The 18,004-nt window shown below is 25.9% G+C and overlaps 1 protein-coding gene across 1 annotated transcript; it reads left to right on the forward strand.

Annotated features, from left to right (window-relative positions):
- The first annotated feature begins 6,440 nt into the window (after positions 1-6,440).
- Positions 6,441-17,367, forward strand: LOC100210765 (innexin inx3). Its single transcript, XM_065799409.1, has 6 exons — positions 6,441-6,663; positions 10,879-11,108; positions 14,873-15,125; positions 15,273-15,392; positions 15,542-15,770; positions 16,980-17,367. Exons 1-6 carry the CDS (start codon positions 6,492-6,494, stop codon positions 17,131-17,133), a joined length of 1,158 nt encoding a protein of 385 aa, XP_065655481.1. The 5' UTR covers positions 6,441-6,491; the 3' UTR covers positions 17,134-17,367.
- Positions 17,368-18,004: the final 637 nt, after the last annotated feature.

An 18,004-nucleotide genomic window follows, 5' to 3' on the forward strand; every position in this document is an offset into this window, starting at 1 on the left:
TTAAATTTTTTTTTTATATTTACCTCGACAATACTTATTGTAAATTTAACTTAAAAAAACATATAGAATAGGATCTCTTGGTTTTATAAATGGTTTTTTAAAGTTTATCTGTTTAATGCAAACACATTTCTGCGCATGTCCAGGGATAATTATCCTTAACATGAAAACAACTTTTAAAATCAGCATCACTATAACAGTTTGCATATCTTATTTTATATTGTAATATCGCACAACTAAATATTCTTTGTATACTAATTAATTTCATCCTAAGAGCAAAATCACGATAATTTCATTTACACACATATATTGATTTCCGTGCGTCAAATGCATAATGATCACTTTCATTTAGTTTTATTTTTAGGATATATGCTTCGCATGATTGACTCATTAATTCGCACTCATGATTTTCACCTGTATCCATTACTATTGCTGTAATAACTCCATTTAACAAAGAAAGTTGTCAGTAAATACTAATGCTACCATCTTTGTTGATGCAAAAGTATTAAGAATATTTGAAAAAGATTGATAAATATTTTTAGCATCCTCAACTTTTTTTTGCAGCAGTTTTAACACTTTGAGAGACAATTTTAACTTTTTTGTAATTGTTATGGGGGTGGGGGGAGGGGGAGGGTGTTCATTAAAGATGTTATTGTTTTTTGTTTGTTTGTTGTTATGTTTTTTTTTAATCCTGAAAAGTCTTGACCATAAGCATACATTAAATAAATTGTTCTATATTTACATCAAAAGTTTTTTTAAGAGCACGATTGTAAAATGTAGAATTCAATTTTTCTTTTATTTATTTCTCAAAATAAATAAAATGTTTACTTGGAGGCTTAATCTTTCTTTTTCTTGGGAAAACATTGTAAAAGATTTAAACTAGATTGTAGACATTTTTTGATTAATCACACTTGATAAAATTTCAATGTCAACAATATATAATCAATAGTTTTCATTTTACGGTGGTGTGTCAACTTTCTTTTAATTATATTGAAGATACAGGTAAATTATTAAAAGAAAAATACAGGAGCTTCTCAAAAGGTTGAATCAATTTTAGGTATTCGTGAAATCTTCTTGGTTTTTTACTTTTAGTACTTGACATGATTTACTAATTAAAGTTTTTATTTTTATATAACTAAATTATAACGAAATAATTTTTTTAAATATCTGTTGCTATGATGAGCGCATTTCACGAAAAAGACTGGATGTGTAGACACTTTATTTCATCTAATGTGACATTCATTCAGTCATTCAATTATTGGTAAATCAGTAAAAATTATCGGTATACCAGTAAAATTATTTGGTATACCATTAAAATTTATTGCTGAGCGGGTATTTGAAAATTTATCAAAATTTATTTATATATTAAAAAATTTTTTTGACTAGGTATACCCAGCTGAAGGAAACGTTAAAACGCTAGTATAAAGGGTTTTTGTAAAAAATCTTCTTCAATGGAATTGTGTTTTCCTTTTTCTATAAACAAAAACTCTTGCAGAAATTGAAAATATTAAAAATTTTCTTTATATGAAATAACATCCGCTAATTATAAATCTTTGTAAACTATAAAAAAATATATTAAGTAAAAAAAAAAAAAAAAAGAATTTAAATGGCTCAAATGAAAATGACTGACTTTATTATTGTTTTGTAAATTGTAATACCAACAGCAGGCATACATGAATACATGGAAATAATGTCGTTAGCTTTTTCAGCTGAAATAGGCTGACAGATACAAATGCATAAGCCAATTGCCATTTATATATTAGTTTGATATGATTTTTTTCAATATTTTTTAAGTATTACCCAATCGAAACAGCATTTTTCTTATATTTTGTTTCCAAGTACTCATATCAGCTTTTCGTTTCCTTAATACACTATGCACCATGTGGTTAATTGTTAACAATACGCCATGGGGTTTATTGTTAAAATTACTTAAAATAAACTTGACCACAGCCAGAATTTCGTTTTTCAAATCAACACTGTGTTATACATTTCAATATATATTCATTAAATTTAAAATAAAACAACATAGTGATAAGTTGTTTAAAAAAAAATTGAAATATGAATTTTTACAAAAATTTGAGAACGAGATAAATTCTAACGTCGCGATTAGATGCTATCTGTTGTCCAAGACAGACGGTATTAGTTTTTTTAAATAAAATTTTATATGCCATTTCTGATTAATCTTTAACGTAATTTTTTTGTTTTATGTATAAAGTGAAATGTTCTATTGGAAGGAACCTAGTAACCCTAATCACAACTGAGTATACCTTGAAGCTCAAAGTTTAATCTTGCAAACAATAGAAGCATATTTTAAGATTAAGTTTGTTTTGAAAAATGTATTAAAATTACTAAAAGAGTTAGAATGCGTTTTTTTTTTGTTTTTTATTCGAAAATAAAAAATATGCTTTATAGGAATCCTTTTTTTAGAATTTTTTTAAATTACAAGTGTGAAGTTGCTTGCCTAATAAGATTTTAAAATAATTATTTATTGTAAATCTCTCATCTGTAATATGTTACCTTTACAAATATAACAGTCGTGAGGAATGTTTTGTACAATTTTAGTCGCACAATCTCAAGAAACAATTATAGATTTAAGCTATAAAGTTAAATAACATAGGTACTTTTTTTTGCATTTTTTAAAATAACTATTGATAAAGTGCTAATTTTTATATTGTATTATTTTTGGATCATTTTTTTTTTTTTAACTTTTTTAAAATTTTTATAAATTTACAATCTATTGATATTAAAGCTAATGGACGAAATAGATTTTCAAAATAAAACCTTTTTTTCATTTTTTTAAAGTTGTTTTACTGGTGCTGTTTCCCAAACCTACTGAAAATAGTATTAGCTGAAATTATGCAGCAAACAACTAAAGTTATGCAAAAAATAACTGAAACAATCCAAGAAACAACTGAAATTATGCTACAAATCAAAAAAATAATAACTTCTAATAGCAATCGAAATTCGGTTACTTTTACTACTAAATATACCAGGTATTTGTGGGACAGCATGCTTGAAGAGGGAATCACAATATTAAATTTATATAAATAAATATATATATATATATATATAAATATATATATATATATATATATATATATATATATATATATATATATATATATATATATATATATATATATATATATATATTATATATATATATATATATATATATATATATATATATATATATATATATATATATATATATATATATATAAGTTTTAATTCTATATCAAATATGCAATTAAATTGTAAAAGTTTTAATTCTATATCAATATGCAATTAAAATCTTTAATTTCTAGTTGTATATCGATATGCCATTAAAATCTTTCAGTTTCAACTGTATATTCATATTTAACTAAAAACTTTAGGTTTTAATTGTAAATTAAAAATTAATTTTTCATACTAAAAATTGTTTTGTAACCTTTTAACCATTCAGTCTACACATTAGATGACATAAAGTGTCTACACATCCAGTCTACACATTAGATGACATAAAGTGTCTGCACATTCAGTCTACACATTAGATGACATAAAGTGTCTACACATTTAGTCTACACATTAGATGACATAAAGACATAAAGTGAGCTCGTATTAAAGATTAAATTACACTGTTCTTCAAACTAAACTTTCTCGGTTTTTCTTAATCTATACAAAATTTATACTTGTGCTGTTCAAGATGTACTTTATTGAATAATTGATAATTATTAATTAATAATTAATAATTTAATTGTTTTGATGCATAGTAATGGAGCCCATTTAATCTCATAAATGGAAGTTACGAAAAAATCCTTTTTTTGTTTTGTTTTTTTTGTTTGAGCCTAACACCAAGTTTGCTTAATAATTACATTGAATATAGATATTTTTTTAAGGTTGAAATTACAGTACGCACAAAATTAAAGTTGGTGTGTAATTTAACTACAGTACACACAAAATAAAAGTACACACAAAAATAAAGTAAACAACTTAGAAATATATATTTAATAACGTTTCTTAGTTTCAGATAATTTTTGCCTCAAATTTAAACAATCATGTTTTTAGCTTTAACGTAGCTAGCACACATAAATTTTTTTAGCTTTAACGTAGCTAGCACACATAAATTGAACCAACATAAGTAAAATTTTCACTATCGTCGGATCCAATGTCATGTGTTTAGTAATGAAATTAATAAAAACGTTAATACTGACGCGATTAAAAACAGCTTACACAGTTATATTGGTCTAACGTATGTAAAAACCTTGAAAACGTTGATTGTTTTTACGATTCAATCCCAACGTTGTTACAATGTATATAACCCAATGTGGTTTCAATGTATATGGATTAAAGTTGATCCAATGAATACAACCCAACATTAAATTAAATAAAATCTTCCATTAAATGGAATAAACATGATTAATGTCAACATAATCGATGTATATTTGAAGTTATATAATAGTCGTTTTTTTACTTTCGCCAAAATTTTTTCATTGCATTTTATTCATTTATAATGTTTTCAGAATGAGCAAGGAACCATGGGCTTTGTAGTTCCTAAACCAATGCTTTAACAATGAACACTAAGTTTAACTGAATAGTTTCACTTTTATTTTATCCGGTTGATGAACTATTTTATAAACCATGAAACTTGATTTAAATATTATGACAATTTGTATATATATAAAAAAATTAAAACCACAATTAACATTTGTATATTGTACGAACACGCGAAAACATTAACTTTAATTATTAAGTATAATCTTATATAAAGTATAAATTTATAAAATTTTTACTGTATAACTCCTTTATAATATAAGTGGTATTTTCTGCTATAAGTTAACCAAACTTTGAAAGAGTTTACAGAAAAAAAGATTTTAAAAAACAAGTTTAAATGGTTTTTACCAAAGAGGTTATCCATAAACTACGCCACGCCTAAGGGAGAAGGGGGGGGGTAGTGTTTTTGTGACAACTCATACGGGACTTGTCACAATATTGTGACGGGGGGATGGGAAAAGGGGGTCGAAAATGTTCGAAAATTACGTGCCATAACTTATGGACGACCCTAAAACTTACATTTTATACAAATAATATCTTAAAACAATAATTTTAATTTTGTAATAATTCGTAATGTGTTTTATCTTTGCAATATGCAAAACATTACGTACAACATACAATATTTATCACACTCTACATTACGTGTAACTTTTATGTGATGTGAATTGTGATGTACATAGGGTATATGATGTCTGTAGTGTGTTTAATGTACAATTTATGTGGCGATTGATGCAAGTAGTATTTTATGCCTGAGGTGTGATATGCACGTAGCTAGTCAGATAAAGGGTTCAGTATTTGAACGCATTTAGTTTCTGACAAATTTATAATGAAACGTAATTTGTAACAAAAGTCGTAGGAGAAAGGCGCCTATGATGGCATAGCGCCTATGATGGCATACCGGTCATATTTCCATTAAAATTGGTTTTGGTAAAAAAATGATTAGACCTACATGACTATACTGACTTTACATCAGTTTTAGTGAAAAAACGTCCCTTGTGCACAAATATTGTTTTTATAATCAACAAAAATCGATTTTGGGATGTGCTGTTGTAGTTTTATTTCCTTCGTATATTTAAGATTGTGATTTTACTATTAACTGTGCAGAAATGAAATTTTCATGCATTTTATATTCAAGTTTTGTGCATTTAGTGGAATAGTTACTTTAATTTTATCTTTTGAACAAAGCAGACCCAGCTTGTTTTAATGAAAATGATGACTTTTACCCATGATGGCATACTGACGACTTGGGGGTGTTGAAATATTGACGAGTTGGGAAAACCTTTTTTTTTATAAGAAAAACTTATTTTTAAGTAAAGTTAAAAGAAAGCGATGCTCCAACATTTTTTTTTGGTCAAAAAAATACGTAAAACGCAATATATCCGATGCGCATGCGCAAAATTTTACAATGCTGGTGTGTAGCATGAAATGGTAAATTAGGATGGTTTCGAGTAATTTCTGTTATTTCTGAGGGAAGAATCTAAGGTTAAATGAAATCATTAAGTTACCCTCGATCCTAACTAGCCCCATCCTCCCCTATGCCATCATAGGAGCAGTGGTTGCCTATGATGGCATACTTGTGCTTTTTTTTACAATAAGAATAACTTATAAAAAAAAAAAACTGATGAAAACTCCCAAGGTAATTATTGTTCTAGATGTAACAAGGAATGTATCCATATCAAAACTTTTATTATTGGTCTTCAGGATACTGAATAATGAAGCTTCAAAGTTAAGTATGCCATCATAGGCGCCTTTCCCCTATATAAAATGCATGGTGTGTAATGCACGCGGTGCATGTCAGGCGTGGTGTGTCATACGTGATGCACGTAGTGTGTGCAACAAGTAACGCATGTTGCAAGTTGTATGTTTGGCATGCAGCAAAGTATTTCTTCAATTTTATAACAAATTTTGATAAATTTCTTTTTCTTTACATCTTACAAGCATTATAAATAAAAAAGTTTAAAATGTCAATGATAGCGACAAGTCTCAAATCTCTGCTTAAAATCAAAGTTAAAGAACGGAATGACTCATACACGGATCAGTACAACCGAATTTTTATGGTCAAGATAATGTTGGCTTGTTGCATCATTATGGGTATTAGTTGGTATAAAGATGCAATTAAATGTGTTGTCACAAGTATGTAAATAAATTAGTATTTTTTATATAGTGTTATTTATATTGTTTTTAATTGTGCATGCATAATAGGTTGGGTCAAAAAAATTTTAACTTAAAGTTAAGAAATTTAGGGGAGTGCAAAAATTTGCTTTATTATGTACAAATTCAGAAAGTATAAACTTTCATTGATTAAACAATGTCTTTCACCTCAACTTTTGTTTGAAAAATTACAGGGATGCTAATAAAACAAAAAAAAATTTTAATACGCATTTTGCTGAGTTTTATAAAAAAATTTCATAAAATAAACTAAAAAACTAAAAGATATCATAAAGATTACACTCTCACTTCTATACAAAAAACTCTAAGAAGACAATAGTGTTAATTCTGTCATTCTGTTTTATAGACACCCTAAATTAACTTATACTGTGGCCTAATAAAGTATATAGTAATCCTAGAAATTGCAATATTGTTAAAATAAAAAACATAAGCTTTTGAAAATTTGATTTGGCAAATTTATTAATTTTTTTTTTAACTTTAACAGTAATATATATACCAAGTTCATTTTATGTATGTTACGAGTTAGAAAAAAAAAAAAAAATTCAATAAAACAAAGAGATACCTTTTTATAGCTTTTATATATTTATTTTTAAAAATTCCATAATAAGAACTAATCTTAGTGGGCATGCGTCGTACTTACTTAAAACAAAAGGGATTAGAAGATATTTCATATAAGGATTGTGCACTAATCTTTGATTCTATGCATATAAAATCAGGTCTTGTTTTTAATCCTAGTGATGGTAACGTTAAAGGCTTTTAAGATTATGGAAACAACATATATACCTTTGATCCAAATAACATAGCTACTGAGGCACTTGTATTTATACTTGTTAAACTTCGAGATCATTGGATATGTCATATGGGTTATGTTCCAGGTGAATTTAACTACAAACTTAGTTTGCCTTTTAACTAAACCAGTTTGCGTATTCAACATGGTATAGATGTTCACAACATAACTTGTGATGATGTTTTTTTTAACTTTAGTGCTTTGAAAAATCTTAGTTTTTCGTTTGATGAAGTTGAAAGTATGAAAACTTACTTTAATATTGAATCTTATGATAATAATATATATTTTATACCTTTAATTTTATACCCATATTATATTTTATATCCTTGCCATATGCTAAAACTATTGAATTTTTAATGCTATCAGGCCATCCGTCTTTTCATGATCTTCACGGCACATTAGACTTTATAAGAACTGTAAATAAACTTTTTGATTTACTTAATTCGAGAAGTTTATTGGGTAAAGGTTTAAAAAACCTCTACTTCTTGATGATAGAATCCATTAGTTTAGTATTGCTGAAAATTCAACTTAATATCTTAGCAGCTTAAGTGATAAACATGGGATTAAAATTCTTAGACATTGAAGAAAAACTTTTTTTATTGGTTTCATTGTCTCTGCAGTATCAGAGACTTATCATTTAACTTACGATCAAGATTGAAAAGTTCCTTTAAATATTTGCTGATCTATGAAACGTCTTAAGATCATTTAGAACTGCTGTTTTATTGTATTATGGGCAAAAATGGTTTTAATAATAATCCAAATATCATTCAAATAAAATCAAGTTTGAAAAAATATTTTTTACGAAGTTTTCTAATTGGTTCAAAGCATGCAAATTGCCTCACATTTGCAAAAATTCAGCTGGTTCAATATTTTCATTGAAATGGAGCAAAACCAGATGGCCAATTGTAAAAACAGAATTTAAAGATGAATACAAAAATATTGTTGCACATTTATCAAAAAGTCTTTAAGGGGTTTTAACATCAATACACAAACACGCAATACTTGGTTATATAGTTGGCTACATAGTTAAAACTCTTAAAAAGAAAATAACTTGTTGCAAATGTGCTGAAGCACTTAACATCCAGATAATTTAGTTTGTGATCATGACTACACATGATTTTGCAAATCATTGCAAATCTTTGCTGTTTTTCATAATTTTAAAAAATCTTGGTGGATTAAGTATACCATCTATTAGTGTTATTAAAATTGTTGAATAAAGTAGGAAAATATTTAGAGGTTTTGTTATGGGTATGAACTCAAAAATGTTAACAGTTTCTTCGCAGAAAATTTGAAAGTTAATAGGTATGTGTGTAAAAATTTAAAACTGTTTAAACATTATATTATTATACATCATTAAAAAGTGCACAAATTTAATATTACAAAAGTGAAAATTTCATAGAAACTGGATCATTCTACAAAATTTATGTGCATTTAAGTAACAAAAGTTGACAACAAGGAGTTCTTAAGAAATCTAAGAAATATTCCGTTCGGGCAAGGGCATTTTAGTACTAATAGTTTCACATAATACCAGTCGCGTTTGAAAGTTAGGGTCACGTGATTTGACTTGATATTAAATGATAACAAAAATAAAGCCGATGATTATATACCTATTTTGAGATTAAAAGTGGGGTGTCTGCGATACCAATTTTTTTAAATGAAATTTGGTAGGTAGTTAGAAAAAACAAATAAAAAATAAGAAAAATAGCTTTGAAATTAAATCATCCATAACTTAGATAAAATCAGAAAACTAACAATGTTTTCAACATTGTTAGTTTTCTAAAAACTTCAAAGAAAACTCAGAAAATTGCATTAAATAAATCACATTACAATAAAGTTAAACCATTCGTTTATTTAAAAACATGTATACTGATAACAAATTCTTAAAAATAAGACTACAAAACAAGTCCTAATTAGACGAACACTAAATAAAGTTTAAAAAACGTGGCACGGAATCCAACTGAAGAAATCGCTACCGTAATACACACATACGCACATACCTATGGTTAATTAATGAAGAGGTTGCATGTAAAGAAATGTAAATTAAATGAGCATGATTTAGATCGTGTATATATATATATATATATTGTTTAGATAAAATATATAGAGTTGATATAAAATATACTGGTAAAAATGTTTTTCATGAAATACCTACTTAATCTAATCCTTGTCCAGCTTTTTCTAACCATATAATAAATTAACGGTTTTCTTCCATGGCATTTAACTTATTTTTAAAACAATAAATTTACATCAACTATTTTAATTTTATTATTATAAAAATAACGTTTAGTTAAAAATATTAACGTCAGCTTCATTTAAAAAAAGACAACACTAACTATACTAAAAAATTTTATTGTATCTTTTTTAATAAATAAACGTAAATAGATCAGGCTTATCATTTTACCTTTATAATTTCTTGTAACAAATTCACTTATTTATGATGTTTTGCCTGAATTCAATACGGTTTCCGCAAAAAAAAGGCTTCACATTTCATAACGGATTTTTTATGATGTTAGACATCTATATAATTATATATCATTGGAGACGTCTAGCAGACGTTCGGACAACGCGTGCCCACTAGGTATAGTTTTAACAGTACAATAATCACCTTTTTTGAAAACTAAGTGAGCATTTAAAAATGTTATTTTTTATCTGAAATATTTTTATACGATTCAAAATGCTCAAATTTTAACATTGTTCAAAACAATAATACTATTCTCAAATAAAATAGCAGTATACATGTATCAAAAGAGTATTAAATAATCAAAATATACTTAATGAAAAATATACAGTTTTATAATTAAAAATATATACTTAATATAAAAAATGACAAAAATAACTATTTTTGTTACAAATATCTCAAATGTCGTCGTTGTCAAAAGTTCTCAAAACATTTTGTAGATTTGCTTTTAAAAAGTTACTTTTTATCCAAGAATTAACATTTAGGTTTTTTATTTTTAAACAAGTCATTTGTCAAAATCTCTATCTAATTATAGTTCTTTTGAGAACTAGGTTAATGCACTTATGAAAAACAACTAAGAATCAAATTCTGGAGAGATGTGATATTGTTTTATCCAAAAAGTTTTTACTTTTCTAAATTACTACATTAATGATAATTAATAATTAATGAGCCTCTTTTTAATCCAATTTTTTGACCAATCCTATTGTACAGTTGAATAGGTTTTAAAAGTTCAAGGCTTTTATGAACTGAGTAGTAGTGCAATTTTTTTAAGTTATTGTAATTTTGAATTTTAAAAAGTACCAAATGTTTGGAATTTTCAAAAAATTTAAATTTATGTTACGGACATTGTGGCAGAAAAATGTTTTGTATCTTAATAATGCAGTATTTTGTATAGTATATAGACATAAAGAACGTATTTACTTATTGTATTAAGGTTCTAGTGGTATGGGAGACAGTGGCTTTGTATCGCAGGCTTGTTGGATACAAGGTCTATATATATACAAAAACCTTATTGATAAAAAAAACGAAGTAGCTTACTTTGGCATTCCTAAAGACATGGACCTCGATGGCACCTTAACATCTGGAGAGTTGTGTAGTACTTCAGGAAAGTTAGGCACTAAAAATGAAAAATGTATACCAATGGAAAAAAGATTCATTTTGCAGGTAAGAAAATCTTAGCCTTACCTGACAAAAGTGTACATTTTTATTATGTGAATTGTTATATACTACCAATATATATATATATATATATATATATATATATATATATATATATATATATATATATATATATATATATATATATATATATATATATACATATATACATATATACACTCAAACCTCTTTTTGTGCGGTAGATAGGGACCGCATTAAAGAAAACGCATAAAAAAAGACCGCATAAAAAGAGGTTTGAGTGTATATATATATATATATATATATATATATATATATATATATATATATATATATATATATATATATATATATATATATATATATATATACATATATATATACATATATATATATATATATACATATATATATATATATATATATATATATATATATATATATATATATATATATATATATATATATAAGAGGTTTGAGTATATATATATATATACATATATATATATATATATATATATATATATATATATATATATATATATATATATATATATATATATATATATATATATATATATATATACAGTGCCGGTTTTAGCACTACCAGCGCCCTGGGCGAGATTTCTACGGTGCCCCTAGCTCAATTTAACCCCATTCAAAAAAAAGGCAAAGGGTAAAATAACCAATTAGTTTCGCCCCTTTATATTCGGCGCCCTGGGCCATCGCCCAACCAGGCCTTAGCCTAACGCCACCACTGTATATTATATATATATATATATATATATATATATATATATATATATATATATATATATATATATATATATATATATATATATATATATATATATATATTAGTAAAAAACACTTATCTAACTTTTTTCTTCTACTTGAAGTTTCACCATTGCTGGATCATCAGGAAGAGTTATATATATATATATATATATATATATATATATATATATATATATATATATATATATATATATATATATATATATATATATACATAAAGCGTGTTCACGAAATAAATGTGACAGTAGAAAAACAACTAAAAAAAGTATTCCTCAATTTTTCCAATCGAACCAAGTAATAATTTTAATACAATAATATAAGAAGATCAAACATTAAAAAAAAAATTATTTATTCCTATGGGAGTCTAATAAAATTTCGAACTTTTGCTTTAGTGGTACCCATAAGCTTGCGCACAGAATAAGAATCAAAACTATTTGATGCTTTTTTAAATGATATATTAATATCTTTAATGTTTCTGCAAAACTTTTTTGTTTTTTTCATTTTTCTTTTCATAATAGCCCAGTACTTTTAGGCACAAATTTCACATTATTCTTTTTATACCATTCCATAGCTAGTTTACAATAATGAATTGAAGCTAAACCAGGCCAGAACACAGGTCTGTTACTGTGTGATTTAATGAGAAGTAAAAGGCGTTTTTGTAAACATTCTTTAACATATATTTGACCAGAAAGTGTGGACTGAGAAATATAAGGCGCTGATTTTTTGCCACAACGGCAAATAACTTGCCAAATCAAAACTTTTTTAGCGAACTTATATATATTATAAATTTCTTATCTGCTTTTCCTCTATATTTTGCAATATAATAAACAGCACCAGGAATTTGTTGATGATCGTACTTGATATAAGATTCATCGTCTTCAAAAATACAGTAATTTTTAGAAATAAAATTGTCATACAACTTTCTGCGGCGAGTTCTTGCACTTTTTTGTTGAGTTTCAGAACGATTGGGCACTTTTTGTGCTTTAAAAGAATGAAAACCATGTTTGTTTCTAACTTTTGCAACAAAAGTATGAGAAAATCCATACATTTTTGTGCGTTCCCTTAGTGAAAGGCTTGGGTTATTCTTAAAACTGTTAACCAGTTTTCTAACTAGTTTTATATCTTTAAAAGCTTCCTTTGTTCCCCACCAGGTTTGCGTTTTATCGATTTTGTTTGAGAAAAACGTTGAATAACACGACAAACGGTGTATGGATGTATTTGCAACGATTTAGCTATCGAATTGTAGCTACTATTAGGATTTTGTAAATATTTGTGCATACTTTTTTCTCTTACATCTTCTTCTTTTGTCATTTTTAAAACTAACTTCAAGTTAAATCTTAAAACTAACATATTTTTTTGAAACCGCAACACGTTGTAAACAAAATACAAAACAATTAAAAAGATTTTAATACAACCACTGAAAAAAAATGACGTGCTTATTCTTTCACATTTATTTCGTGTACACGCTTTATATATATATATATATATATATATATATATATATATATATATATATATATATATATATATATATATATATATATATATGTATGTATGTATGTATGTATGTATGTATGTATGTATGTATGTATGTATGTATGTATGTATGTATGTATGTATGTATGTATGTATGTATGTATGTATGTATGTATGTATGTATGTATGTATGTATGTATGTATGTATGTATGTATGTATGTATGTATGTATGTATGTATGTATGTATGTATGTATGTATGTATGTATGTATGTATGTATGTATGTATGTATGTATGTATGTATGTATGTATGTATGTATGTATGTATGTATGTATGTATGTATGTATGTATGTATGTATGTATGTATGTATGTATGTATGTATGTATGTATGTATGTATGTATGTATGTATGTATGTATGTATGTATGTATGTATGTATGTATGTATGTATGTATGTATGTATGTATGTATGTATGTATGTATGTATGTATGTATGTATGTATGTATGTATGTATGTATGTATGTATGTATGTATGTATGTATGTATGTATGTATGTATGTATGTATGTATGTATGTATGTATGTATGTATGTATGTATGTATGTATGTATGTATGTATGTATGTATGTATGTATGTATGTATGTATGTATGTATGTATGTATGTATGTATGTATGTATGTATGTATGTATGTATGTATGTATGTATGTATGTATGTATGTATGTATGTATGTATGTATGTATGTATGTATGTATGTATGTATGTATGTATGTATGTATGTATGTATGTATGTATGTATGTATGTATGTATGTATGTATGTATGTATGTATGTATGTATGTATGTATGTATGTATGTATGTATGTATGTATGTATGTATGTATGTATGTATGTATGTATGTATGTATGTATGTATGTATGTATGTATGTATGTATGTATGTATGTATGTATGTATGTATGTATGTATGTATGTATGTATGTATGTATGTATGTATGTATGTATGTATGTATGTATGTATGTATGTATGTATGTATGTATGTATGTATGTATGTATGTATGTATGTATGTATGTATGTATGTATGTATGTATGTATGTATGTATGTATGTATGTATGTATGTATGTATGTATGTATGTATGTATGTATGTATGTATGTATGTATGTATGTATGTATGTATGTATGTATGTATGTATGTATGTATGTATGTATGTATGTATATGTGTATATATATACATACATACATATATTACCCCTAATTTATATTTACTACCCATAATGGATATTTACTACACATAGTACATATTTACTATCCATAGCAAATTTTTACTACCCATAATTCATATTTCTACCCATAGTTCATATTACTACCCATAGTTCATATTACTACCCATAATACATATTTACTAGCCATAAGACATATTTACTTCCCACCCTGCTGTACAAACGTTTGATCTTCCAGCTTACATTTTTTTTTCACATTTTTATTTTATTTTTGTTTCTAAAACAAATTTCAGTACCAATGGATGCCGTTTTTAATTGGTGCTTTATCAGCTTTGTATTACATACCTTATTTGCTTCACGGAGCAGTCAATAGAGATATAAAAAGTTTGCTCGAGGTATTAAAAAGTGATAAACCCAACGCAGTCCAAGTTTGTCGAACGTATTTTAACAGACGTGCTAATCCGTATAAAAAGATGTTTTTAAGAAGTTTGCTCAATATTATTGTCAAGATTTTATACATAGTTGTCAATTTTATAACTCTTTTCGGTATTTATTAGTTTAATTTTTGCTTAGCTTAATTTAAATTTTTAAAAGATAAAAAAAAAATTTTTTTCTTATTTTTTTTTTTGAGTATTCATTGAGTATTTCATGTATAATTAATTTGAAAACTTCATTCATGAAAATATTCTTTAGGACTTAACAACGTGTTATTTGGTAAGTTTAACACATATGGTCAATCTTTGATAAAATGGTCAACGCAGTATAGCTCTCAGGATTATGACTATATGGGAACAGTAAACGACCCAACACCAGGTCATTTAATTTAAATGTTAAGTTTTTAAAAATATTTAAAACATAAAATGTGTTCCTATATTTATTTATCTTTTTACTTTTTTGTTAAGTTTTAAAATTAACAATTAGTTAAAACCCAATAATTAATCGTAGATATACTTTCTAACTAGGTAATCTTATTCTTCCGCCTTTTGGATACTGCGAGTTGTATGAATCATCAAAAGATATTAAACATAGTACAGCCAATTCATATAAGTTTATTTGCGAGTTGTCGCAAAACATCCTCTACCAATACTGCTTTATAATTTTGTGGTTTAGTATTGTTCTTGGAATAATTGTCTCGTTTGTTGGACTACTTATATTGATTGTGCGTTATGTAACGGGGATGTTTAAAAAGCAGTAAGTTAGTTATTTATTTAATAAGTTTTACACTATTTTAAGAGTGTCTGTAAAAACATATGTTTTTAGTTAAAGAGAAAGTTTTTTTGATATTTGTTTTTCTTTCTGAAACTATTGTCATTTGAAAAAAAAGAAATATTTATAGGGGAGAGTTACTTTAATTGAAACACTTAAGGATAAATATTTATTAACCAAAGATGGCTTGACTATGAAAACATTTATGATTTGATTCCATAATGATAACAGGTTTCTTTTTAATAAACCCAGTAAAATCAACAAAAGTTGATTGAAAATGATTTTTATCTTTACAGTGAAAATTTAAACAGTTCATTTAAAACTTATAATAGGATTAATATTACCCTGGCAAACTAAAGTTCTACAAACAAAAAATTGTATAAAAGCTTCAACTGTTATGACGTTCTCTTAATTTATTGATTAAAAATCACTAAATAAAGTATCGTTTTTAAGGTTTATGGTTGTTACTAATGCTTTTTAAATTGCGCACAAAATTAGATTACCGAAAAAAAAATGACGCGAATAAGCTGTAAATCATGTTGCACGTGCATCTTTTTAGGGATAACTTTCCAAATCTGTCAAAACGTAGAAAATATGACGCTTTTATAGAAAAATGAAAGTATAGCAAAAATTCATTTTTTTCTTCAAAAATAAGTGCAAGTGTTTCAATTACGGAAACTCTCCCCTTCCAACCATTACTTTTTTGTTCAATTACATAATTAAACAACTTTAACAAATTAAAGTTTGGAAAATATTAAATTGATTTTTGGAATAGAATATTTGTGAAAAACGTTACTCTTTTTGAACGAGCAACAGTTTTTGAAGAGAATTTTGTACGCAGATCTAAAACATTTGTTATTTGTGAAAAAGATGCTCTTCCGCGATGGACTGTGATAAGTCCATAAGGTCTTCTTGGTGCGCCTTTGAACAAATAAAAAAATTACGATTTGTAGAGATGTTATTGTTTGTTAGCTATTTGTAGATTATTATTATTGTTTTTTAGGAGTAGATAGCTAATATTCTTAATAAATTATTGCTCAGAAAAGATAACTGTATATGTTTAAAGAGTTTTCAGTTTGCTGTTTGTATTCATTAATGATTTCAACGAAAAATTATTATTTTATTATTTTTATCTATAAACTTAAACTATAAATTGGCCTAACTTTAAAACTTTGTATCTTTTCGGACTACTAGGGAGCGCAACATGTTTGGGGAAGTTATAAAATCCTTATCACTTCGTGAAGCAGAGTATATGGAAATTATTCTTAAAAAAAGACCTGATGTGTATAAAGAAGTGAATACTTTATTGATGAATGGAGACGATTCTATACTATTGAACGAAAAGTGACGATACAAGTAAAACAAAATAATAGGACGTTGAAAAAACGATGCCCCTAAATCATTTTTTTATTATTACCTGTTTAAGATTTCTATATTTTAATATTATTTTAAATAAATTTAATTTCATATAATCTCTGAAATATGCTTCAAGCTACGCACATTCTACGTATATTCTTCACTCACGCTACGTATTTTAACGTTGCACGATTCATATTTTTATTCAAGATATGTTTTTGATTTATTTTTTCGGTCTTTTTTTTTTATCACGTTTTGTTGAATTTTTAAAAACTGTTATTTATTTTTATATGACTTATGCACAGTGGGATAAATCTTGAAAAACTTGTCTAATAGTCAAAATAGTTATTCAAGCAAAGTTAAGGAATAATATTTTGATTTGTTGAATTTGAATTAAACATTAAAATTTCAAATTAATAAAAAGTGGATTTAAAATTGCAAACTCTATTTTGAAATAACTAGTTAAGTCTTGTAAAAAACTTTACTTTTTCTAAGCCATTAAGTCCTTAGTAGCCAATTAAACTTTTACTTCTGACATCCTAAGTTCGAAATCGAAATTAAAAATAAAAGTTCACTTGCAATATATTATTATACTATATGAATATAATATATAATACATTATAATTATATAGTGATTTTTTTAAATATATTAACAGTATATAAAATAAAAATTAACTAGCAAGATGTATTTAAAATGGCCTAAAATTCATATAGTTTTGTGATGTTTTATTTAAAAAATAAAATTTGGTGGTTTTTTTAGCGTCTTTAACTCAATTGCTATAAATTTAGAATATGAATGTATACGAGCATAAAAGCATTTTATAAATACAAGGTTTTAATTTGGAAAGTTTGCAAAACAGTTC

The sequence above is a fragment of the Hydra vulgaris genome, chromosome 06 (genome assembly GCF_038396675.1).
Source record: "Hydra vulgaris chromosome 06, alternate assembly HydraT2T_AEP".
NCBI classification, from domain to species: domain Eukaryota; kingdom Metazoa; phylum Cnidaria; class Hydrozoa; order Anthoathecata; family Hydridae; genus Hydra; species Hydra vulgaris.